Raw genomic sequence first — 23,471 nt, forward strand, 5'->3', positions numbered from 1 at the left:
CCACATCAAATTTTACACATACATACTTCACACAGCATATCGTATATATAAGCACATGCATTTGTTTCATGATGCAATTCAAGATGGCAGCCATTTTAGTGCTAAAAATTTATCAAAATTAAGCATTCATGCCATCTCATTCTAATTTAGTATGTCCATTTTGGGTGCATTTTTTTTTCTTTCTTTCTTGCGTCCCATTTGTGTTAACAAATCGTGTTCCAGGGCCATATATCTCCCGGGAATATCACTGACATGACTGACCTCATTCAACACAAAAATGCTCAAAGAAAGTTGTGATTTAAAGGGCGGCAGTCGTAGCGTCGCACTTTAAATGTCCTGCAGAAGGATATTTTGGGTCAAGAAATGTACATGTAGATCAAGAAGACAATGGGGAAATGTTTTCCGGTTGGGAAATTTGCCAAAACAAATATATTTGTTCAGTTTAAGGTGCTAATTCCAAAAGTGCAAACTATACAGGCATTTATTACAGGTGTTTCATTTCAGTTGAAAGCCTTTTTTGTTCAAATTATTGTAAAATACCAGAGCAAAAGAGTGGAGGCGTCATATTCATTGAAGAAATGTGCCAGACCAACATTTCCTTGGTGCTGATATGGCCTGGCGTTCATGGCACAGTTACCTGTGAATTAGCATGTGTGTTACCGGTATATATTTACATACGGCGCGGTGTACATACTCTGTTTTCACGCTCTCATACCTCTCTCCATCCCAGAGCTCTTAGCGCAGGCAGGCTAAAGAAGCGCCATCTTGCGTGGAGAGTGGCTCTTGCACATATGTATTGTTAATTAGTTATAGATTTGACTAATAATAATAAAGATAATTTATTGCATCCTTAGAAATACAGTGTTTCCATCAGTTTATAGCAACAAAAGTAAGATATTAAAAAACAAAATGTTTAATGTAACTATGTTCTACTCAAAATGATTAATGTCAATAAAGTTATTATTATTATTATATTTCGAAATGCTAATTCACGCGTGATTGTGGAAGATTAATACAATTTCATTTATTCGACGTCATCGAAAATTATAACGAAACCTGTCAATAGGGCTCGCTTTGAAAGCTGCAGTTTGATAAATGGTATCATTCGTTTTTATACAAGTTGGTCTATTGAGGGCGCATGTTAAATGACCCGGAAGCAGAGTGAAACGTGGCCATGCTGTTGACAGCGCGTAATACAACATTTAATACGATTTAAAAAATAGTATACTTATGTCCAACTTCCCAATATCAATTTAGAAAATGGAACAGGAAGGGATAACGTTGGAGATACAGGATTTCGAAAACGACACTCCGACGATCGGCGTTGCACTTGTGGTAGGTCCCTCGCCCCTTTTATCTTAGCAAATATTTTTATTTTCCCCGCCAGATCTTATCGGCCGTACTTGGACCATTATGTTGTTTAATGCAGGGCGTGTGTCGGTGTGTATAAACTCGTCGATATATATTTGTTTTTATTTAATATTGTCCTATTAATTAAGCGTTTAGGTGTCTTGGTCTGTCACTCGTAGACCAACTCAGGGGTAGGCCATTTGAAAATTTAGGGGGGGGGGTGAACATTTAAGAAAATTACAAACACACTCTCAAATAAGAACAATGAAGAAAAAACTAATTTCACACTAAATGTGTTTAAGAAAAAAAAATGCATGTCCAGTTTACTAAATACAAAAAAACTGATGTTCAAGAATTGGAGATCTAAGCAGTCATATATAACATGGCAATTGAAGACTCCTCCCACATACCATTTATGTGTACTGATAGTAATTTTAGTATTAGCGCTGTGTTTAAGTATTCAGCATTCAATAGCATGAAAATATTTGCAACATGACATCATTTCATTTAATTTTTTTTTTCACACTTTCTGTTTTGTAATTTTTATTTTGTTCTTGTACCAGTGTCATCCTCTGTGTGATGTGTAAGTGTTAATATGAGGATATGGACTCAGACAGTATAGCTGGAGCATCAACCGACACCCAGCAGTGGTCGATGCGCGGCATACTGTCTGAGTGCATACTTTGAAGTATTCTCGTAATAACCTTATTATTATACATCTTTTCCTTCCAATGATACATCATGGGAATGCCGAAATCCAAAAAGTTTAGAACAGAATCAGCAAACTTCTTTGTGTGGAGTCCGGTCAAACCCTGATGGCAGCCATTTGTTTTTATTATTAGAGGACGCTTTGGGCGTAATCATTCTATATTTTGAATTCGCATTCCTAGGATGAAATTACTCTGTAAAATACTGCAAAATTACGGAACGCTATAATTAAAATTATAAAAAAATCGTCGTCGGCTTCGTGTGATTTGGACTGTTTACCCACTAATATATTAAAAGATGAAAAGATCCTTTCTATCCTGCTTTCACCTATAACAGATATCATAAATGAATCACTTCGCACTGGAAGTGTTCCTGAGAAAATGAAATGTGCGCTGATTAAACCTCTGCTCAAGAAAGCATCGTTGGATTCAAACATGCTGAAAAATTATCGACCGATTTCTAATTTGTCTTTTATATCTAAAGTCCTTGAACATGATGTTGCATCCAGAGTGAAACAACATTTAGAGAGTTATTCGTTGTATGAAGAGTTTCAATCAGCGTATCGGACCGCACATAGCACTGAAACGGCTCTTTTGCGGGTTGCTAACGATGTACTATGCAGTATTGATAATTCTAAGTATTCAGTTGCTCTCGTACTTTTGGATCTTTCAGCCGCTTTTGATACTGTGAATCACAGGATTCTCATCGATAGGTTGAGATCAAATTTTGGTTTAAATGGTCTCATCATCAAATGGTTTGAGTCGTATTTGAGTAACCGCATTCAAAAAGTGAAAATTGGAAATGTATTTTCTGATATGACGTCTATATTAGAAACCGGTGTTCCACAGGGCCCCGTTTTAGGGCCATTATTGTTCTCAATGTACATGCGTCCATTGGGCGAGTTATTGCGACGTCACGGCGTAAAATATCATTTTTACGCCGATGACACACAGATTTATTTATCGGTTTCTGAAGATGATAAAATTCGCGCCCGGGTGATACTTCAGACATGTATTCAAGATGTTAGCGATTGGATGTCTTGTAATTTCCTACTTTTGAATGTGTTGAAAACTGAATTTGTGTGCATGTCGTCTCGGAGATTCTCACAAGACTCGTGTCCTTTGTCTAGTATCGCAATTGGTGAAGAATTGGTTAGTGCTTCGTCAAGTGCTAGAAACTTAGGTGTCTTGTTTGATTCGCAGCTATCTATGGAAACACACATTTCTACTATTTGTAGATCTGGATATTCCCATCTAAGAAATATTAATCGTATTCGTAAATCATTATCCCAATCTGATACTGAAAAGTTGGTACATGCTTTCATATCTTCTCGCTTAGACAGCTGTAATTCATTATTGTCTGGTCTCCCTGTAACTAAAATAAAACCTCTTATTCGTGTACAAAATGCAGCAGCCCGCCTTGTCACTCGTGCTCGAAAATATGACCACATTACAGACATTTTTATTAAACTTCATTGGTTACCAGTTGTACAAAGAATCAATTTCAAATTACTTTTACTAGTGTATAAATCTTTGTATGGTTTTGCCCCAAATTATCTATGTGAATTAATCAAATTTTATGTACCGAGTCGTAGTTTAAGATCTGAATCAAAGTTTCTTATTAAAACTCGTCAGATGTGTAGTAAAAAGTCCAAGGTGTTATACAAAGACCGTGCTTTTGAAAATTTAGGTCCTAAACTTTTTAATGAATTACCTCTGTCTGTTCGTTCTAGTCCTTCAGTAGACATTTTTAAATCCAGACTGAAAACGCACTTATTTAAATGTGCTTTTAATATTTGACTGATTGTTTATTGTATCAGCGCCTTTGATCTTCATATGTTGGAATTGTTGCGCTTAATTAAATAAAGTTATTATTATTATTATTATTAATTTATGGCGTTATACGGAGACAGATGTATAATAATACCATATCACTAGCAACATGCACTTGCATTTTTCAAAAACAGTCTGTACACATTTACATGGACTTAGTAACACTGAGCGTGTCCCGTAAATTTCAGCCAGAAATACTGCAGTGTTTTCTGGAAGTCGATTTAGTCATTTTGACAAGGTCTGGAAAACAGTCTGTCATGTGACGCTTATGAAACAAATGAGTACGAAGTATGTTGGTTTTCTATATCCAGGCTTTCAGACAGTATATGGTAAATGAAGATTTTGAATGTGCTAATAGACTTCTTTATTCAAAAATGTCATAACACCATTCTTGCTACCTTGTATTAATAATCCAAGCTTTATTGCAATCATTTATTTTCAGGCTGGTGGTATGGCTGGTACAGTAGCTGACCTCGCACTCTTTCCCATAGACACTATGAAAACTCGTTTACAAAGTGCAGCTGGTTTTTCCAAGTCTGGAGGATTTCGAGGAATGTATTCTGGTCTGGGACCTGTTGCTGTAGGGTCAGCTCCATATGGTAAGATGCAATACGGATGAGAATATGTCATTATTGTTGCATGGGACCCATGTCAGGAATATGTCTCTACTGAAAAGGAACATATGAAAATTTCTGCTTACAACTTTTCCAAGGGAGATTTAGATTTTAATACAATTGTGTTAGTCAAGGTGACAAAAATTATGGGCTGTATCGATTTTAATAACTATTTCCAATATAATTATATCCGTGTTATTTTTTTCTCTATATTCTCGTGGCTGTGGTTGACTTTTAACCATATCTCAAATTCACCCATGGAGAGTATTCATGGAGATAAGAAACAATGAACAAGATCAACGACTTAACATACTACCAGTAACATACTACATCCAGGCACTTCAACAATGTTTTAGGCTAGGTTCATTTGAAAGTCTACCATAGTCAGTTCATTTAATACATCTGTGCGCTTCTCGTAATTTTTACTATGGGTCACTTGGAACTTTCATTATGAATTTGAGCCTCAGTTTCCCCGCTGAGTCAGTTGTCAAAATGTTTACGCACAGCACAATAAAAAAAAAATGTGAAGTTTCTTTTTCACCTTCTCAGTGTTTAATAGTGACTCCATATAACATATTAAACAGTAAATAATTGTCTGATGAATAACAACAGTAATTTTAAAATCCAGTCATGCAGTGGGGGTACAAATAAACCAGTCTCTACCAATAGACATAAATGTATTAGTAATCAACCCAACGTGCACAAGCAAAACTGAAAATAATGGTGCTTTCCGGTGTCATCAAATCTCACCAGACTATCAAGAAAACTAGTTTCGGTAGTTTCAGTATCGCTCCCTGCAAGGTATTTCACAGAAACAGCATCAGGTTTCAGTCGCTTTTGCGTATACCCAAATTGTTTCAGGATCATCAGATTTTCTTGGTAATCATATCGTGTGAAATGATTTTCACACACAACATAATTAAAGCTGTAAGACTTTGGTTTGAAATATCTACTAATATTGGCGAGCCATTCCTTGTGCAGACATCTTTTTTTCTTTGGACAAGGGAATGTGAAAAAAGACATTCTTGAATTTCGATCGCGGTTATTTGCGCATCCATAGTTTTTACAGACAGGCTTATTCTCTTGAAAGTTGCACAATGAATTATGACTCTCTACAAGTAAGTGATTACTTTTCTCTCATTTTAACCTCCTAAGTTGGATACTGATTAACCTAGCCTATGATGTCTCAGAGCACAACAAATCTTGCTTGAAAATTGCCAAAATGGTGGCGACTATATTGAATAATCTATCAGATCAATATATGACTCTATTTAATAAATTTTTTTTTTTTTCGTTATTTGAAAAAGTGTACACTACTGCTGCTATGTAAGCAACAATATTGATATGATTGACCTTTCCTTTGTACTCCTTTGTTAGGTACAACAATAAATATTCTGCTGGTGTCCAGAGAGGAAAACATAAAACCTTGCTAAATAGTTTATTCTATTGAATTAGCTCTTGATAACAGATGTTCAAATCATATACAGAATAGTAGCAGTCACACACAGCTCCTTAGCACAGGTGATGAGTTCAAATACTTTAGCCTGTGCTAAAAAAACATGTGTGAACAAGGACAATTTTTTAAAACTCAAAATAGAATAGAGACTGAAAGAGAGCTACTCAATTTTGCAGATATAATTAATCTATAATATTATAAGCTGTAATTAGTACCCAACACAATGTGTACTGAAATGTACCATGGAAAACATCGGCCCAGGTAGTTCAGTACCCAACACAATGTGTACTGAAATGTACCATGGAAAACATTGGCCCAGGTAGTTCAGTACCCAACACAATGTGTTCTGAAATGTACCATGGAAAACATTGGCCCAGGTAGTTCAGTACCCAACACAATGTGTACTGAAATGTACCATGGAAAACATTGGCATAGGTAGTTCAGTACCCAACACAATGTGTATTGAAATGTACCATGGAAAACATTAGCCCAGGTAGTTCAGTACCCAACACAATGTGTATTGAAATGTACCATGGAAAACATTGGCCCAGGTAGTTCAGTACCCAACACAATGTGTACTGAAATGTACCATGGAAAACATTGGCCCAGGTAGTTCAGTACCCAACACAATGTGTACTGAAATGTACCATGGAAAACATTGGCCCATGTAGTTCAGTACCCAACACAATGTGTATTGAAATGTACCATGGAAAACATTGGCCCTGGTAGTTCAGTACCCAACACAATGTGTATTGAAATGTACCATGGAAAACATTGGCCCAGGTAGTTCAGTACCCAACACAATGTGTATTGAAATGTACCATGGAAAACATCGGCCCAGGTAGTTCAGTACCCAACACAATGTGTTCTGAAATGTACCATGGAAAACATTGGCCCAGGTAGTTCAGTACCCAACACAATGTGTACTGAAAAATACCATGGAAAACATTGGCCCATGTAGTTCAGTACCCAACACAATGTGTACTGAAATGTACCATGGAAAACATTGGCCCAGGTAGTTCAGTACCCAACACAATGTGTTCTGAAATGTACCATGGAAAACATTGGCCTAGGTAGTTCAGTACCCAACACAATGTGTATTGAAATGTACCATGGAAAACATTGGCCCAGGTAGTTCAGTACCCAACACAATGTGTATTGAAATGTACCATGGAAAACATTGGCCCAGGTAGTTCAGTACCCAACACAATGTGTTCTGAAATGTACCATGGAAAACATTGGCCCAGGTAGTTCAGTACCCAACACAATGTGTACTGAAATGTACCATGGAAAACATTGGCCCAGGTAGTTCAGTACCCAACACAATGTGTACTGAAATGTACCATGGAAAACATGGCCCAGGTAGTTCAGTACCCAAAACAATGTGTATTGAAATGTACCATGGAAAACATTGGCCCAGGTAGTTCAGTACCAAACACAATGTGTACTGAAATGTACCATGGAAAACATTGGCCCAGGTAGTTCAGTACCCAACACAATGTGTATTGAAATGTACCATGGAAAACATTGGCCCAGGTAGTTCAGTACCCAACACAATGTGTACTGAAATGTACCATGGAAAACATGGCCCAGGTAGTTCAGTACCCAAAACAATGTGTATTGAAATGTACCATGGAAAACATTGGCCCAGGTAGTTCAGTACCAAACACAATGTGTACTGAAATGTACCATGGAAAACATTGGCCCAGGTAGTTCAGTACCCAACACAATGTGTTCTGAAATGTACCATGGAAAACATTGGCCCAGGTAGTTCAGTACCCAACACAATGTGTACTGAAATGTACCATGGAAAACATTGGCCCAGGTAGTTCAGTACCCAACACAATGTGTATTGAAATGTACCATGGAAAACATTGGCCAAGGTAGTTCAGTACCTAACACAATGTGTACAGAAATGTACCATGGAAAACATTGGCCCAGGTAGTTCAGTACCCAACACAATGTGTACTGAAATGTACCATGGAAAACATTGGCCCAGGTAGTTCAGTACCCAACACAATGTGTTCTGAAAAATACCATAGAAAACATTGGCCCAGGTAGTTCAGTACCCAAAACAATGTGTACAGAAATATACCATGGAAAACATTGGCCAAGGTAGTTCAGTACCCAACACAATGTGTTCTGAAATGTACCATGGAAAACATTGGCCCAGGTAGTTCAGTACCCAACACAATGTGTACAGAAATGTACCATGGAAAACATTGGCCAAGGTAGTTCAGTACCCAACACAATGTGTACTGAAATGTACCATGGAAAACATTGGCCCAGGTAGTTCAGTACCCAACACAATGTGTACTGAAATGTACCATGGAAAACATTGGCCCAGGTAGTTCAGTACCCAACACAATGTGTTCTGAAAAATAACATAGAAAACATTGGCCCAGGTAGTTCAGAACCCAACACAATGTGTTCTGAAATGTACCATGGAAAACATTGGCCCAGGTAGTTCAGTACCCAACACAATGTGTATTGAAATGTACCATGGAAAACATTGGCCCAGGTAGTTCAGTACCCAACACAATGTGTACTGAAATGTACCATGGAAAACATTGGCCCAGGTAGTTCAGTACCCAACACAATGTGTTCTGAAAAATACCATAGAAAACATTGGCCCAGGTAGTTCAGAACCCAACACAATGTGTTCTGAAATGTACCATGGAAAACATTGGCCCAGGTAGTTCAGTACCCAACACAATGTGTTCTGAAATGTACCATGGAAAACATTGGCCCAGGTAGTTCAGTACCCAACACAATGTGTACTGAAAAATACCATAGAAAACATTGGCCCAGGTAGTTCAGAACCCAACACAATGTGTTCTGAAATGTACCATGGAAAACATTGGCCCAGGTAGTTCAGTACCCAACACAATGTGTTCTGAAATGTACCATGGAAAACATTGGCCCAGGTAGTTCAGTACCCAACACAATGTGTTCTGAAATGTACCATGGAAAACATTGGCCCAGGTAGTTCAGTACCCAACACAATGTGTACTGAAATGTACCATGGAAAACATTGGCCCAGGTAGTTCAGTACCCAACACAATGTGTACTGAAAAATACCATAGAAAACATTGGCCCAGGTAGTTCAGAACCCAACACAATGTGTTCTGAAATGTACCATGGAAAACATTGGCCCAGGTAGTTCAGTACCCAACACAATGTGTTCTGAAATGTACCATGGAAAACATTGGCCCATGTAGTTCAGTACCCAACACAATGTGTACTGAAATGTACCATGGAAAACATTGGCCCAGGTAGTTCAGTACCCAACACAATATGTTCTGAAATGTACCATGGAAAACATTGGCCCAGGTAGTTCAGAACCAAACACAATGTGTTCTGAAAAATAACATAGAAAACATTGGCCCAGGTAGTTCAGAACCCAACACAATGTGTTCTGAAATGTACCATGGAAAACATTGGCCAATGTAATTCAGAACTCAACACAATGTGTACTGAAATGTACCATGGAAAACATTGGCCCAGGTAGTTCAGTACCCAACACAATGTGTACTGAAAAATACCATGGAAAACATTGGCCCATGTAGTTCAGTACCCAACACAATGTGTTCTGAAATGTACCATGGAAAACATTGGCCCAGGTAGTTCAGTACCCAAGACAATGTGTACTGAAATGTACCATGGAAAACATTGGCCCAGGTAGTTCAGTACCCAACACAATGTGTACTGAAATGTACCATGGAAAACATTGGCCCAGGTAGTTCAGTACCCAACACAATGTGTACTGAAATCTACCATGGAAAACATTGGCCCAGGTAGTTCAGTACCCAACACAATGTGTACTGAAATGTACCATGGAAAACATTGGCCCAGGTAGTTCAGTACCCAACACAATGTGTTCTGAAATGTACCATGGAAAACATTGGCCCAGGTAGTTCAGTACCCAACACAATGTGTACTGAAAAATACCATGGAAAACATTGGCCCATGTAGTTCAGTACCCAACACAATGTGTTCTGAAATGTACCATGGAAAACATTGGCCCAGGTAGTTCAGTACCCAACACAATGTGTACTGAAATGTACCATGGAAAACATTGGCCCAGGTAGTTCAGTACCCAACACAATGTGTACTGAAATGTACCATGGAAAACATTGGCCCAGGTAGTTCAGTACCCAACACAATGTGTACTGTAATGTACCATGGAAAACATTGGCCCAGGTAGTTTAGTACCCAACACAATGTGTACTGAAAAATACCATGGAAAACATTGGCCCATGTAGTTCAGTACCCAACACAATGTGTACTGAAATGTACCATGGAAAACATTGGCCCAGGTAGTTCAGTACCCAACACAATGTGTCCTAAAATGTACCATGGAAAACATTGGCCCAGGTAGTTCAGTACCCAACACAATGTGTTCTGAAATGTACCATGGAAAACATTGGCCCAGGTAGTTCAGTACCCAACACAATGTGTTCTGAAATGTACCATGGAAAACATTGGCCCAGGTAGTTCAGTATCCAACACAATGTGTTCTGAAATGTACCATGGAAAACATTGGCCCAGGTAGTTCAGTACCCAACACAATGTGTTCTGAAATGTACCATGGAAAACATTGGCCCAGGTAGTTCAGTACCCAACACAATGTGTTCTGAAATGTACCATGGAAAACATTGGCCCAGGTAGTTCAGTATCCAACACAATGTGTACTGAAATGTACCATGGAAAACATTGGCCCAGGTAGTTCAGTACCCAACACAATGTGTACTGAAAAATACCATAGAAAACATTGCCCCAGGTAGTTCAGAACCCTACACAATGTGTACTGAAATGTACCATGGAAAACATTGCCCCAGGTAGTTCAGAACCCAACACAATGTGTTCTGAAAAATACCATAGAAAACATTGCCCCAGGTAGTTCAGAACCCTACACAATGTGTTCTGAAAAATACCATAGAAAACATTGGCGCAGGTAGTTCAGAACCCAACACAATGTGTTCTGAAAAATACCATTATAGAAAACATTGCCCCAGGTAGTTCAGAACCCTACACAATGTGTTCTGAAAAATACCATAGAAAACATTGGCGCAGGTAGTTCAGAACCCAACACAATGTGTTCTGAAAAATACCATTATAGAAAACATTGACCCAGGTAGTTCAGTACCCAACACAATGTGTTCTGAAAAATACCATAGAAAACATTGGCCCAGGTAGTTCAGTATCCAACACAATGTGTTCTGAAATGTACCATGGAAAACATTGGCCCAGGTAGTTCAGTACCCAACACAATGTGTTCTGAAATGTACCATGGAAAACATTGGCCCAGGTAGTTCAGTACCCAACACAATGTGTTCTGAAATGTACCATGGAAAACATTGGCCCAGGTAGTTCAGTATCCAACACAATGTGTTCTGAAATGTACCATGGAAAACATTGGCCCAGGTAGTTCAGTACCCAACACAATGTGTTCTGAAATGTACCATGGAAAACATTGGCCCAGGTAGTTCAGTACCCAACACAATGTGTTCTGAAATGTACCATGGAAAACATTGGCCCAGGTAGTTCAGTATCCAACACAATGTGTACTGAAATGTACCATGGAAAACATTGGCCCAGGTAGTTCAGTACCCAACACAATGTGTACTGAAAAATACCATAGAAAACATTGCCCCAGGTAGTTCAGAACCCTACACAATGTGTACTGAAATGTACCATGGAAAACATTGCCCCAGGTAGTTCAGAACCCAACACAATGTGTTCTGAAAAATACCATAGAAAACATTGCCCCAGGTAGTTCAGAACCCTACACAATGTGTTCTGAAAAATACCATAGAAAACATTGGCGCAGGTAGTTCAGAACCCAACACAATGTGTTCTGAAAAATACCATTATAGAAAACATTGCCCCAGGTAGTTCAGAACCCTACACAATGTGTTCTGAAAAATACCATAGAAAACATTGGCGCAGGTAGTTCAGAACCCAACACAATGTGTTCTGAAAAATACCATTATAGAAAACATTGACCCAGGTAGTTCAGTACCCAACACAATGTGTTCTGAAAAATACCATAGAAAACATTGGCCCAGGTAGTTCAGTATCCAACACAATGTGTTCTGAAATGTACCATGGAAAACATTGGCCCAGGTAGTTCAGTACCCAACACAATGTGTTCTGAAATGTACCATGGAAAACATTGGCCCAGGTAGTTCAGTACCCAACACAATGTGTTCTGAAATGTACCATGGAAAACATTGGCCCAGGTAGTTCAGTATCCAACACAATGTGTACTGAAATGTACCATGGAAAACATTGGCCCAGGTAGTTCAGTACCCAACACAATGTGTACTGAAAAATACCATAGAAAACATTGCCCCAGGTAGTTCAGAACCCTACACAATGTGTACTGAAATGTACCATGGAAAACATTGCCCCAGGTAGTTCAGAACCCAACACAATGTGTTCTGAAAAATACCATAGAAAACATTGCCCCAGGTAGTTCAGAACCCTACACAATGTGTTCTGAAAAATACCATAGAAAACATTGGCGCAGGTAGTTCAGAACCCAACACAATGTGTTCTGAAAAATACCATTATAGAAAACATTGCCCCAGGTAGTTCAGAACCCTACACAATGTGTTCTGAAAAATACCATAGAAAACATTGGCGCAGGTAGTTCAGAACCCAACACAATGTGTTCTGAAAAATACCATTATAGAAAACATTGACCCAGGTAGTTCAGTACCCAACACAATGTGTTCTGAAAAATACCATAGAAAACATTGGCCCAGGTAGTTCAGAACCCAACACAATGTGTTCTGAAAAATACCATAGAAAACATTGACCCAGGTAGTTCAGTACCCAACACAATGTGTTCTGAAAAATACCATAGAAAACATTGACCCAGGTAGTTCAGGACCCAACACAATGTGTTCTGAAAAATAACATAGAAAACAGTGGCCCAGGTAGTTCAGAAATGAAGTAATCTGACAGAGGACCACCCCAGGTAGCTGTGCTGTAAATAACAAAGTGATCTAACTCATGATTTGGGTGAAGAATTCATTTGAAAAAAGTTTACGTATGACGGACATCAACAACAGGTCCAGTCAACCCATAAGCTCTGCTCGGTCATCTTCAATAACAAGGGAGCTAAAAATTGAACTGCGATTGAGACCGAAAATTTGTTGTTGATAACGTGTCTGTAGTTATTTTGTCATGGCTAGAAAACTAAGGCAGATAAAGGAAAACCGAGATATGATCTTTTAGTCTACAGCGTTATCAACTTCCTGTGCAATTCACAGGTTATTCATGGGATAAAAAATATTAATAATGTTAAATTGTCCAATTTTCCATGAAAAGTGTCTACCCGGTAATGAGGAATTTTATAAAACTTGTTTCTCAAAATTGAATAAATTCTATTGAAATTACAATAGGTATTAAATCATAAAAAACATGATTTTAAATCAATTATATTACAAATTTTATCACTTTACACAAAAGACTAAAAAAAATTAAAAAAATCTTACTACATTGTATGTTCATCAGAGATGCAATTCATTTTTTTTCATATGCAAAAATATAAAAGACCATCTTCCAAAAATATAAAAGACCATCTTCCAAAAATATGTCCATTATTTATTTCCCCAAGTTAGCTTTTTGAATAATACATTACATCAATTGTGCAAATTGACACATGACTCATTATTAATATTTTCCTCTGTTTACATATTCCTGAATTTCATCAAATGTCACCAGCTGCAATATACTTTTGTACCTATGAAGGATTGAAGAAAGTTGGAAGATTGGTTCCGGAATCCTATCATCCTCTGGTACATATGGCAGCTGCATCAGCGGGTGAAGTGGTGAGTAACTCAGGTGAAATAATTCTATACCAAGCATGGACACATGCTAAACATTCAGGACTTGCCATAGCCCTTGAAGTTGCGACCATTTAGTTGCCATGGCAACCATTTTTATTGATTGATGACTGAAAGTATATTTTTGATCAAATGGATATATGATTTTCGATAGTTAATTTCTACTTATTTTTCAGGGTGAATTATTTTAACCATATTATGAGCTAACAGCATTCTCTTTTCCATGGTGGTCTCAGAACAGGACGCCAACACAGATACCAATTACTGTGATAATAATATGCATAATCTGCTTCACAAAAGACAAATTTTTGCAGATTTCGAAACTCAGTGAATTTTGTAGTAGTGAAAGTTCCACAACATGGAGTGTTAGTGACTTTCCTGAACTTTTGACCTCACAAATGCCATGAAATCCTGAAGTCGCAAACATTTCTATCAATGAAAATTATCCAATTTACTGTTTTTTTTTATCTCCACATAGATATCATGTGTTGTAGGGGTTCCTGTAGAAGTGGTCAAACAAAGAGCCCAGGCTAATACAAAATTTACAAGTTCTCAAGTTTTTAGAATGACGATAAGACAAGAGGTAGGTTCAATCTCATGTGACTACAAATTATTTAATAATGGTCGACTGAGTAGGGACTGGGAAATGATGTTCAGCACTTCAAACAGGGTGCCACATAATTTTGTTGTGGAGTAATTGTTTTACTGATAAAAACTTTTTTTTTTCGATATGTATTTTTGCCAAACAAATAAGTCCATTTGTAGCTCTGCTGTCAACAAAGTTGGAAGAAGTAATTTACAATATTTTCAACTGCTTAATAATTATATCAAAGCCTCACTTTTGTAATGTTTGTTTTCTTATTAGGGAATTCGTGGTTTGTATAGAGGATATTTAAGTACAGTTATACGAGAGGTAAAAAATGATAGTTTCTTGTACAAGTGTCTAGCAAATGTGTGTCCTCAATTCACCGAACATCAATTGACCAAATTTCTCGTAATCCAAACTGATTTTCATTCACCTGACTAATTTGCACGGTAATGTCTCAGCCTAAGGAGTTCAGTTACATATATTTGTATTTTGTTTATTCCTTGATTGTTTATGTTTTCTAAATTAACTTTTTTTTGTTTTATTTGTCACAGATTCCATTGTCATTTATTCAAATGCCCATTTGGGAGATTTTAAAAGTAAGTATAAAATTGGAAACTCAGTTTCCAACATGAGCTAGGTTTGAGGTTTTTAGAAATTTTAGGGCATTGTAGAAGGAGATTCAAAAATCAGTTTTTTTGCTGTTGTCATGGCAACAGTGGCCCAGGAATACAGATTTTATCGCCCAACTAAAGTGCCTACCAAGTATGGGTCCAGCCAAAAAAAAGAGTTAAAAAGCCGTTACTGGTGAAATATTTCAAAAAAACAAATAGTAAATTGGTGCCCACACTCATGTTGAATAGAATGAGTTATGTCTGAGGTTTTTAATCCTAAATTTGTAGGAGGAGATACATTTGGCGCGAAGCTATTAAAAAATCAGTTTTAGGGCTGTTGCTATGGCAATGGTGGGCCAGAATTTTTTTTATATTTTACCACCTGACTAGAGTGAAGGTATGACCTGCCTGCCAAATTTGAGTGAAAATCGGCCAAGCCAAAAAAATCACAGAAGAATTACTAAACGAAAAACACTGGAAATCACACACACAGGCAGAGACACACACACACGAATTCAATTGCAATTTTAGCAGAACGGATCGCCAACCAAACGTGTCAGGAAAAAAAAGCAAAAAAAAATATGACAAAAACACTTTCCAGATTGAACATGGAGGCTTGAATAACACAGCAATCGTGTACGATCATGTGATATACATTCTCTGAAATCACAATCTATATTTGTATAGTTCTTCCCCCTCCCTTTCTCGATGAGTTATCTCTCAGGAATACTTCATTAATTCCTTTTTTGCAAAATTTTTCTCATTTGTCAAGAACATCATGATGTTCATACAAAATGTAGTCTGTTTTATTCAGTGTCATTAATTTTTAGAAATTTTGGTCAAGGAAACAGCAACGAGCAGTGAATCCATGGGAATCGGCAACATGTGGTGCTCTTTCAGGTAATCACATGTCATCAGTCTTATTATCTTGTTATGACGTAACTGAACAAATTTATTGCATTAGAACAATCATGTAGGACATTTTGCAATTGTGGATCACAGGAAAATTTTACACTTATACATCGTGAGGAATACAAAGTACACCTTTCCTAGAAGTCACTTTCTCAGTGGCTTAAATGTTCCTGTGATGTAGAAATGACATAGATGGCTGAAAGCAAGGTTATTCTGACCAACAAAACAACTTTGTTTTTGTTTAGTCATTCATTGTTTTCAGTATAGTGAATATAATGAAAAATCTGGTTAAAAATAATTAAAAAAAAGTATTATTTAAAAATAATAATAATAATAATAACATTTATTATGCATCTGTCACCGTAACGCCATAAGTTACAGTGTGCCGTAATTTTGTGGTATTGCACTGGGTATTTTCATCCTACCATATTAGGAAACACAAATTCCAAATATGAAATGATTACACACGTAAGTGTGCTCTAATAATAAAAAACAAAACATAGCTGCCCCCAGGGTTTGATTTTGGCATTCCATTTTGTATTCCTGGGAGGAAAAGATGTATAATAATAAGGTTATTACGAGTATTTGCAGAGTATACACTAAATGCTGCAAGTCGGTCGATACTCCAGGTGTACTGTCTTTGTTCAAACTTTACAGTATCCTCGTAATAACCTCATATTCATTGAAAATCTTTTCTTCTACACATCACATCCTTGAACGAAAATATACCACACATTTATAAAAAATATATATATCCCATGATCCCTTGCTGGATTATCTTATTGAAGCGACCATTTTGACTCCTCAAGTTGCTGGCCATAGTGTCATTTGTATTTCAAGCAAGATATTAGTGTCGACCATTTATTTGAGATGCTAAAAAAAAACAGGCAAGATTTACTCTGAAATTCTTTTTTTATACAACTGTGACATTCGTGTCTACTCTCTTCATTATCTTGATTTTGCTGGTAAATTTGCTTTCCTGACCTTATGGCATGTGCATGAAATAGTATATCTAATTTACATATTTTTTAGTATTTTCAATCGAATTTAAAAGAAAAGCTTTTGTATAAGATGCACTCACACTTTGTGATTTTATATCAAAAAGATAGGCTTGCACATTGTGTATTTTATGGTGGAGAGCATGATGTATAGGAAAGGTGCGTTTCAACTGTAGAATGCAATATTGTAATACCCGGTATTTGTCATGTGACCCAATAAAAACAATGGCATCTCACAAATCTGAATTGGAAATGTATTTTTCTGGAAAATAACCGAGAATTTAGTTTTAGAAAAATACATAAAATAATTGTCAAATGTTGATCCATGATGTCATTTGAATGGTCAACTTTCATATTCAACTTTTCTTTTACATCATTGACTGATTGTTATGAAAGGTAGTTTTAAAAGTCAGTTCAGTCATTTAATTGATAAAATGCAATACAGTTATCGATTTTTCTATTTCAGGAGGAGTTGCAGCTGCCATTACTACACCACTAGATGTTGCCAAAACTAGAATTATGTTAGCGAAGGTGAGCTTTCTTCCAAAATATGTATGGTTTGTGAAAAACCTCTCACTGACCCCTGTGCAGGCATCATAAGAGCTTTGCATCATGCTCTATACCTGCTGAGAATTCTGTCAGGATTTCCAAATTCTATTCTAGACTTGCTGTATGTCCTGGATCAACAGGACAGCACACCACATAAAATAAATAAAATAAATCAAGAAATCCAGTGTTATCCAGTTGCAATATGTAAAAAATGTATGATTAGTAAAGATGATGGATTGTGTCTTGCTGTTATTGTCCTTAGTCACAAGTATTGAACAGTGGATTACTGGAGGATTAGCTAGCATTTAATTATCTATCAAAACAATCAGATTGGTAGCTGTGTTTATTACTTGTTTGGTTTTACATGGCAAAGTATCTCGTTTTTATTCCCTAAATGAGTACAAACTGATCTTTTCATGTTTTTTTCTAGCATGGTACAAAAACTGCTACATCTAATATATTTCAAGTAATTCATAATATAGGATACAAGGAGGGTGTTCATGGGTATGTATAGTACTATGTATTTATTTGTTCCAAATATATGTACACAGTATGTGTGTGATGAAATAATTGATTTTGTAATTGTTTATGGTAATTGTATATCGTGATCAATATTGAATCCAAGATGTAATATTAGTTGTTGCATATGTAGACTGTTATAAAAGTACACTTGAAACATAGTTAAAACAAATATACATTTGACCTACCAGATCTGAATAAAAGTGCAGACTATAAACTGGGATATTTTGTGAATTTGTTATGAAAAGAGGGAACTTAATTAATTAGTGAAAATGTTAAAGATTGGTGGTCATTGCACCGCTTATTGGTCGATATAGAACTTATAGTGACGTACACAACACATGTAAATTACATTGAAAGACTCTCTGTCCGACAATAATCACCCTTTAAGTGCACCTTTCACCATAGTGATTTGGTAATGAAGGATACATGTATGTATAATTAGTCCCCGTTCGGACGTAGTTCGAAAACGGGGACTTATGTTTTGCCCTGTGTGCGTCCGTGCGTGCGTCCGTGATCACCTGTATCTCGAACATGCATGGACTGATTAAGTTCAAACTTCACTCATACATCACACATTATATGGGACATATGTACATGCATTTTTTTCATGATCCGATTAACGATAGCCAAATGGCGGCCGCTTTAAGGCCGAAAATGCATTGAAATGGCACATTTTCACCATTCTGGACCCGGATCTCAGTTATGCATGGACGGATTTCATTCAAATTTGGTTCATACATTAAACATAATAGGACCTTGATGCACGTCATTTTTTTTTTCGAGTCAAGTTCGAATTGGCCGTCTGGCGGCCATTTTGTTTTAAAGAATTCAGTTCTGGATCCGTATCCGAGACATGTCTGGATTGATCAAGTTAAAACTTCACACACACAAGGTACATCATGTCACAAATATGTATGTGCATTTGTTTCATGATCTCATTAACGATAGCCAAATGGGGGCCGCTTTAAGGCCGAAAATGCATTGAAATCGCACATTTTCACCATTCCGGACCCGGATCTCAGTTTTGCATGGACGGATTTCGTTCAAATTTGGTACATACATTAAACATAATAGGACCTTGATGCACGTCATTTTTTTTTTCGGATCAAGTTCGAAATGGCCGACTGGCGGCCATTTTGTTTTAAAGAATTCAGTTCTGGATCCGTATCCAAGACATGTCTGGATTGATCAAGTTCAAACTTCACACACACAAGGTACATCATGTCACGAATATATATGTGCATTTGTTTCATGATCTCATTAACGATAGCCAAATGGGGGCCGCTTTAAGGCCGAAAATGTATTGAAATCGCACATTTTCACCATTCCGGACCCGGATCTCAGTTATGCATGGACGGATTTTGTTCAAATTTGGTACATACATTAAACATAGTAGGACCTTGATGCACGTCTTCTTTTTTTTCGGATCAAGTTCAAAATGGCCGGCTGGCGACCATTTTGTTAAAGAATTCAGTTCTGGATCTGTATCCAAGACATGTCTGGATTGATCAAGTTCAAACTTCACACACATATGGTACATCTTGTCACAAATAGATATGTGCATTTGTTTCATGATCCGCTTAACAATAGCTGAATGATGGCCATTTTAAGGCCGAAAATGCATCAAAATCATGTATTTTCACAATTCCGGAACCGGATCTCAGTCTTGCATGGATGGATTTTGTTCAGATTTAGTACAATGTGTTGTACATATGCAGGTGCATTTCGGTCATGATCTGCTTTGAATGTATATGTCACTCAAATATGAACGGAACGGGGACGTGTCATTGACAATGACTTGTATTGTATGAAGGGAGAGGTGGTTGGGATGAAAGACGTAGATAAGTCTTTAGTAGGTTAATTATGTCATCGCACGCACGGCAATGTTTGCTATTTATATTTCTGTTTTGCTGAGTACATTGAGCAGAGTGCTTATCAATTAATCAAGCTAAAACTAAATATTGCAACAATGTTTCATTACCCAAGACTGAGCGGCGCTTTATATTACACTAAATATGCCCAAATCGCTATTCAAGTATTAAATCACTAGTGGACTCAAATTCTTGAACTGCAGAAACACTACACAGATTACACATTCGAGTAAAAGTAAGAAATTGTTTGCCAGAAACATGTAATAATAAATGTACATAAGACTAGTTTTATCGAACATCAAGGAAATTATCATTTCTCACTTTTCAAGATTTGTTCGCATCTTGTCTTTTAATATTTGGCCAGAAGCTAATAAGTACATTCGTACATTACGGCACGTATATTTAGTCTGTATGCAAGAGTAAACTTTGATGGCATAGTCCTTTCAGTGTGGTGTTAATAAGTTAGCTTGTACACGTAGGTTGGGTGTACACTTGCAACAGTTTGTGGAAAGGAGTGCAATCCATCTGATCTGCGATTTGCAAAATATATTGACTTCAGCAAACTCAACAGTTTGCTTTCCCTGAATTGATAATGGAATAGGGATTGTGAAATTGTGGCACCTCTTACTCTTGGAATACATTGTTGCAATATTTTGTTTTAGCTTGATTAATTGATAAGCTATACTGCTCCATGTGTAGCAATATTGTTAGCACAACAGCGATGTAAACTGCAAAATTGCCTAGCGTATTATTCTCGTTATAACAGTAATAAAGTGACATATTTGCTGATAGCCTTTTTTTCATTTTATATTCATTTGCAGACTATTTGCTGGAGTTCTTGCACGAACATTATGGATGAGTCTTGGTGCATGCATCTTTTTTGGAATATATGAAAAATCTAAAATTATATTATCGTAGCATTATCGGTGTAGTATTATTAGTATGCCTGTGATGATAAAGAACAAGGAGCTTATATTGTTGACACTTGTGGCTGCAATATCTTTTATATATAGTAGTTTTTATCTGAACTTTTTTAACCTAGGATATATCTTAAAAAAATCTCCAAATTAGTCAAAATTCACCACAATGTGACGTCACATACACTATCTCGAGGTTGTCTGAAATTGGGTTCAGATTGTTTGTTCATCCATCTGCCAATGCTTCCAATGTCATTTCTCAAACATGCTTGGACCGATTACATTCAAATACTGACCAGGTATGATTCATTACCATTGATCAAGTATGGTGACCATTTTAGTCAGAACAAATTTTAAAATTCTTATACTTGACTGCTCCTTGCAGATGAACATGGTGATTCTATTCAAACTTTGTGTCATGATCATGCATATGGAGTTACAGGTACATGTCATATTTTTTTCGAGATTCAAACAAAAATGCTCAGCCCGTTACAGTACATTGACAGTAACGACTGATCACATCACAGCTCTATTTAGTCAAATGTACACCCAGACTTCATGTGAAATAGTTACACTTGCGTAATGTACATTGATATAATGATTTGGGAGTACATTTATATAATGATTTGGGAGTACATTGATATAATGATTTGGGAGTACATTGATATAATGATTTGGGAGTACATTGATATAATGATTTGGGAGTACATTGATATAATGATTTGGGAGTACATTGGTACATTTATATAATACTTTGGAACTACATCACTATAATGTTTTGAGACTACATCAAAACATCAAATTGAACAACATCAATGTTTTGGGACTACATTGATATAACTCTTTTGGACTAAATATATAAATATGGGTTTTCATTCTTCAATCTACCAGGACAAGTTTCTCTTCTGATAAGCTATGAGTGAGAGGGCAATGTTTTTTTCTGTATAATGGTTAGACATAATATGAAAGTTATCTGCATTGCAATAATAAGACCTTATTGCTTTTGTTATTGTTTACATTGTCATTTGTCTGGGCGGATTGCTGCATTTTGGCAGAAAACGTGAGTATCATTACATGGTGGCCTCGATGTAGAGATGAATTTTTGTTGTTTCCAATATTTTGTTTTTCGCTGAAAAAGCTAGCTCACAAGATTTCCAAGCCATGCATGCATGCATTCATTCATTCAACAAATTTGTTCAGGTCACATTATATATATTGTTAACATTGAAGTATCGTTCAAATCAATCCTGTATTTTTTCCTGCCCGAGTTTAATGAGATAAATAAATTTCTTTGTGAGTATAAACTGCCCATTCTTTTCAATGTCATATCTGATATATTTGTGCTGTTCTGTATCTTAATTGAAACATGTTAATTTGGTGATGTCAATTTCTCTTGACAGTGCTTTGAAAATTTAGCTGTTATGTCCTGCACATTATCAATATAACACTTTGTCTATGTGACTCAGCTTCCAATGTAGATAGGTATGAGTATTTTCAATGTGATACATTCTTCTATGTATGTGTGAACGGCTAAGTGGTATGCATGCATTAGGGGATTTCTATTTTATTTTTTTACATGTTCGTGTACACATATTTGTGTCAGTGAATATCATGCTTGTTTCGTAAAAACATAACATTGCACCACTTAAGAATATTTTCAAAGCACCAGTGTCGGCTAACAATTTTTGCAACCTACTAATAAAAGTTGCAGCTACACACAATAAATATATGTAATATTTATAATTATTCGAAATTTACTCAGTGTGGTTATTGTTTCTTTAGTCTGTGACTGTCCATTGTGACCACACAATGCTACGATGCCTCAAGTCACATTATTGACTCCTCTGTGCGAAGAACACAATGACAGTCTTTTTAGTTAGTTTATCTGTGTGTGTGTGGGGGGGGGGGGGGGGTATGACTGTTATCTCAAGTACCATTTACCAGATTTCAATGAAACTTGGTACATAGGTGCTCTGGAATAAGCCATATACATATTTAGTTCAGGGTTAAATTATGTGCATACTGATTACCTAATTAACTTACATAAATTAACCAATTTATAAGTGTTCTACAGTTATTTTGAGTACCACTTGTCAAATTTCAATAAAAATTGGTACATAGATATTTTTGAATAATTCTCAGATCTGATTAATATACGATTTATATTAATTATCCACCTTGTTTACATGTGACCTCATTAATATACATAAGTGTAATATAGCACTGTTGCAGACAAGGACATGCAACTAATGCTACAAGAGATGCCTAACATATAAAATGACCATATGTAGTCATGTGACCTAATATTCATAACTAATGTATTAAGCAAGGCTGCAGATAATGACATGCAATTAGTGATATAATAAAGGCATTTGACAAGAGAAATAACTAACACATCACATGTCCATGTATGGTCATTTGACCTCATTAATATGCATAACTGTAATATCTCAGACAAAAGCAAGTCTGTGGTCAAAATAAGACATTTTAATGAGTTCCCATGCAATAAATACAATTTTTGGTTTACATGAATTAGAGATGTGCTTTTAATATAGTAAATGCAGTTAATATTTCTTCTTCATACCTTCAGCACCATTAGCACATTCATTTATAATAATGTCTTTCTAGGTTATATTATATTATACTATATTATATTGGTTGTATTTGACCACAGATCTGTCAC

At 36.5% G+C, this 23,471-nt stretch overlaps 1 protein-coding gene across 1 annotated transcript; it reads left to right on the plus strand.

Moving 5' to 3' along the window:
- Window positions 1-1,139: 1,139 nt before the first annotated feature.
- LOC102806871 (mitochondrial S-adenosylmethionine carrier protein-like) lies at window positions 1,140-22,541 on the plus strand. Its single transcript, XM_085501633.1, has 10 exons — window positions 1,140-1,335; window positions 4,333-4,489; window positions 13,698-13,804; window positions 14,298-14,402; window positions 14,685-14,732; window positions 14,960-15,004; window positions 15,850-15,919; window positions 17,396-17,460; window positions 17,909-17,982; window positions 20,693-22,541. The coding sequence occupies exons 1-10, from the start codon at window positions 1,261-1,263 to the stop codon at window positions 20,787-20,789; spliced, it is 843 nt and encodes a 280-aa protein (XP_085357759.1). The 5' UTR covers window positions 1,140-1,260; the 3' UTR covers window positions 20,790-22,541.
- Window positions 22,542-23,471: the final 930 nt, after the last annotated feature.

The sequence above is a fragment of the Saccoglossus kowalevskii genome, chromosome 7, assembly GCF_978046115.1.
Source record: "Saccoglossus kowalevskii chromosome 7, keSacKowa6.1, whole genome shotgun sequence".
Classification (NCBI taxonomy): Eukaryota; Metazoa; Hemichordata; class Enteropneusta; family Harrimaniidae; genus Saccoglossus; species Saccoglossus kowalevskii.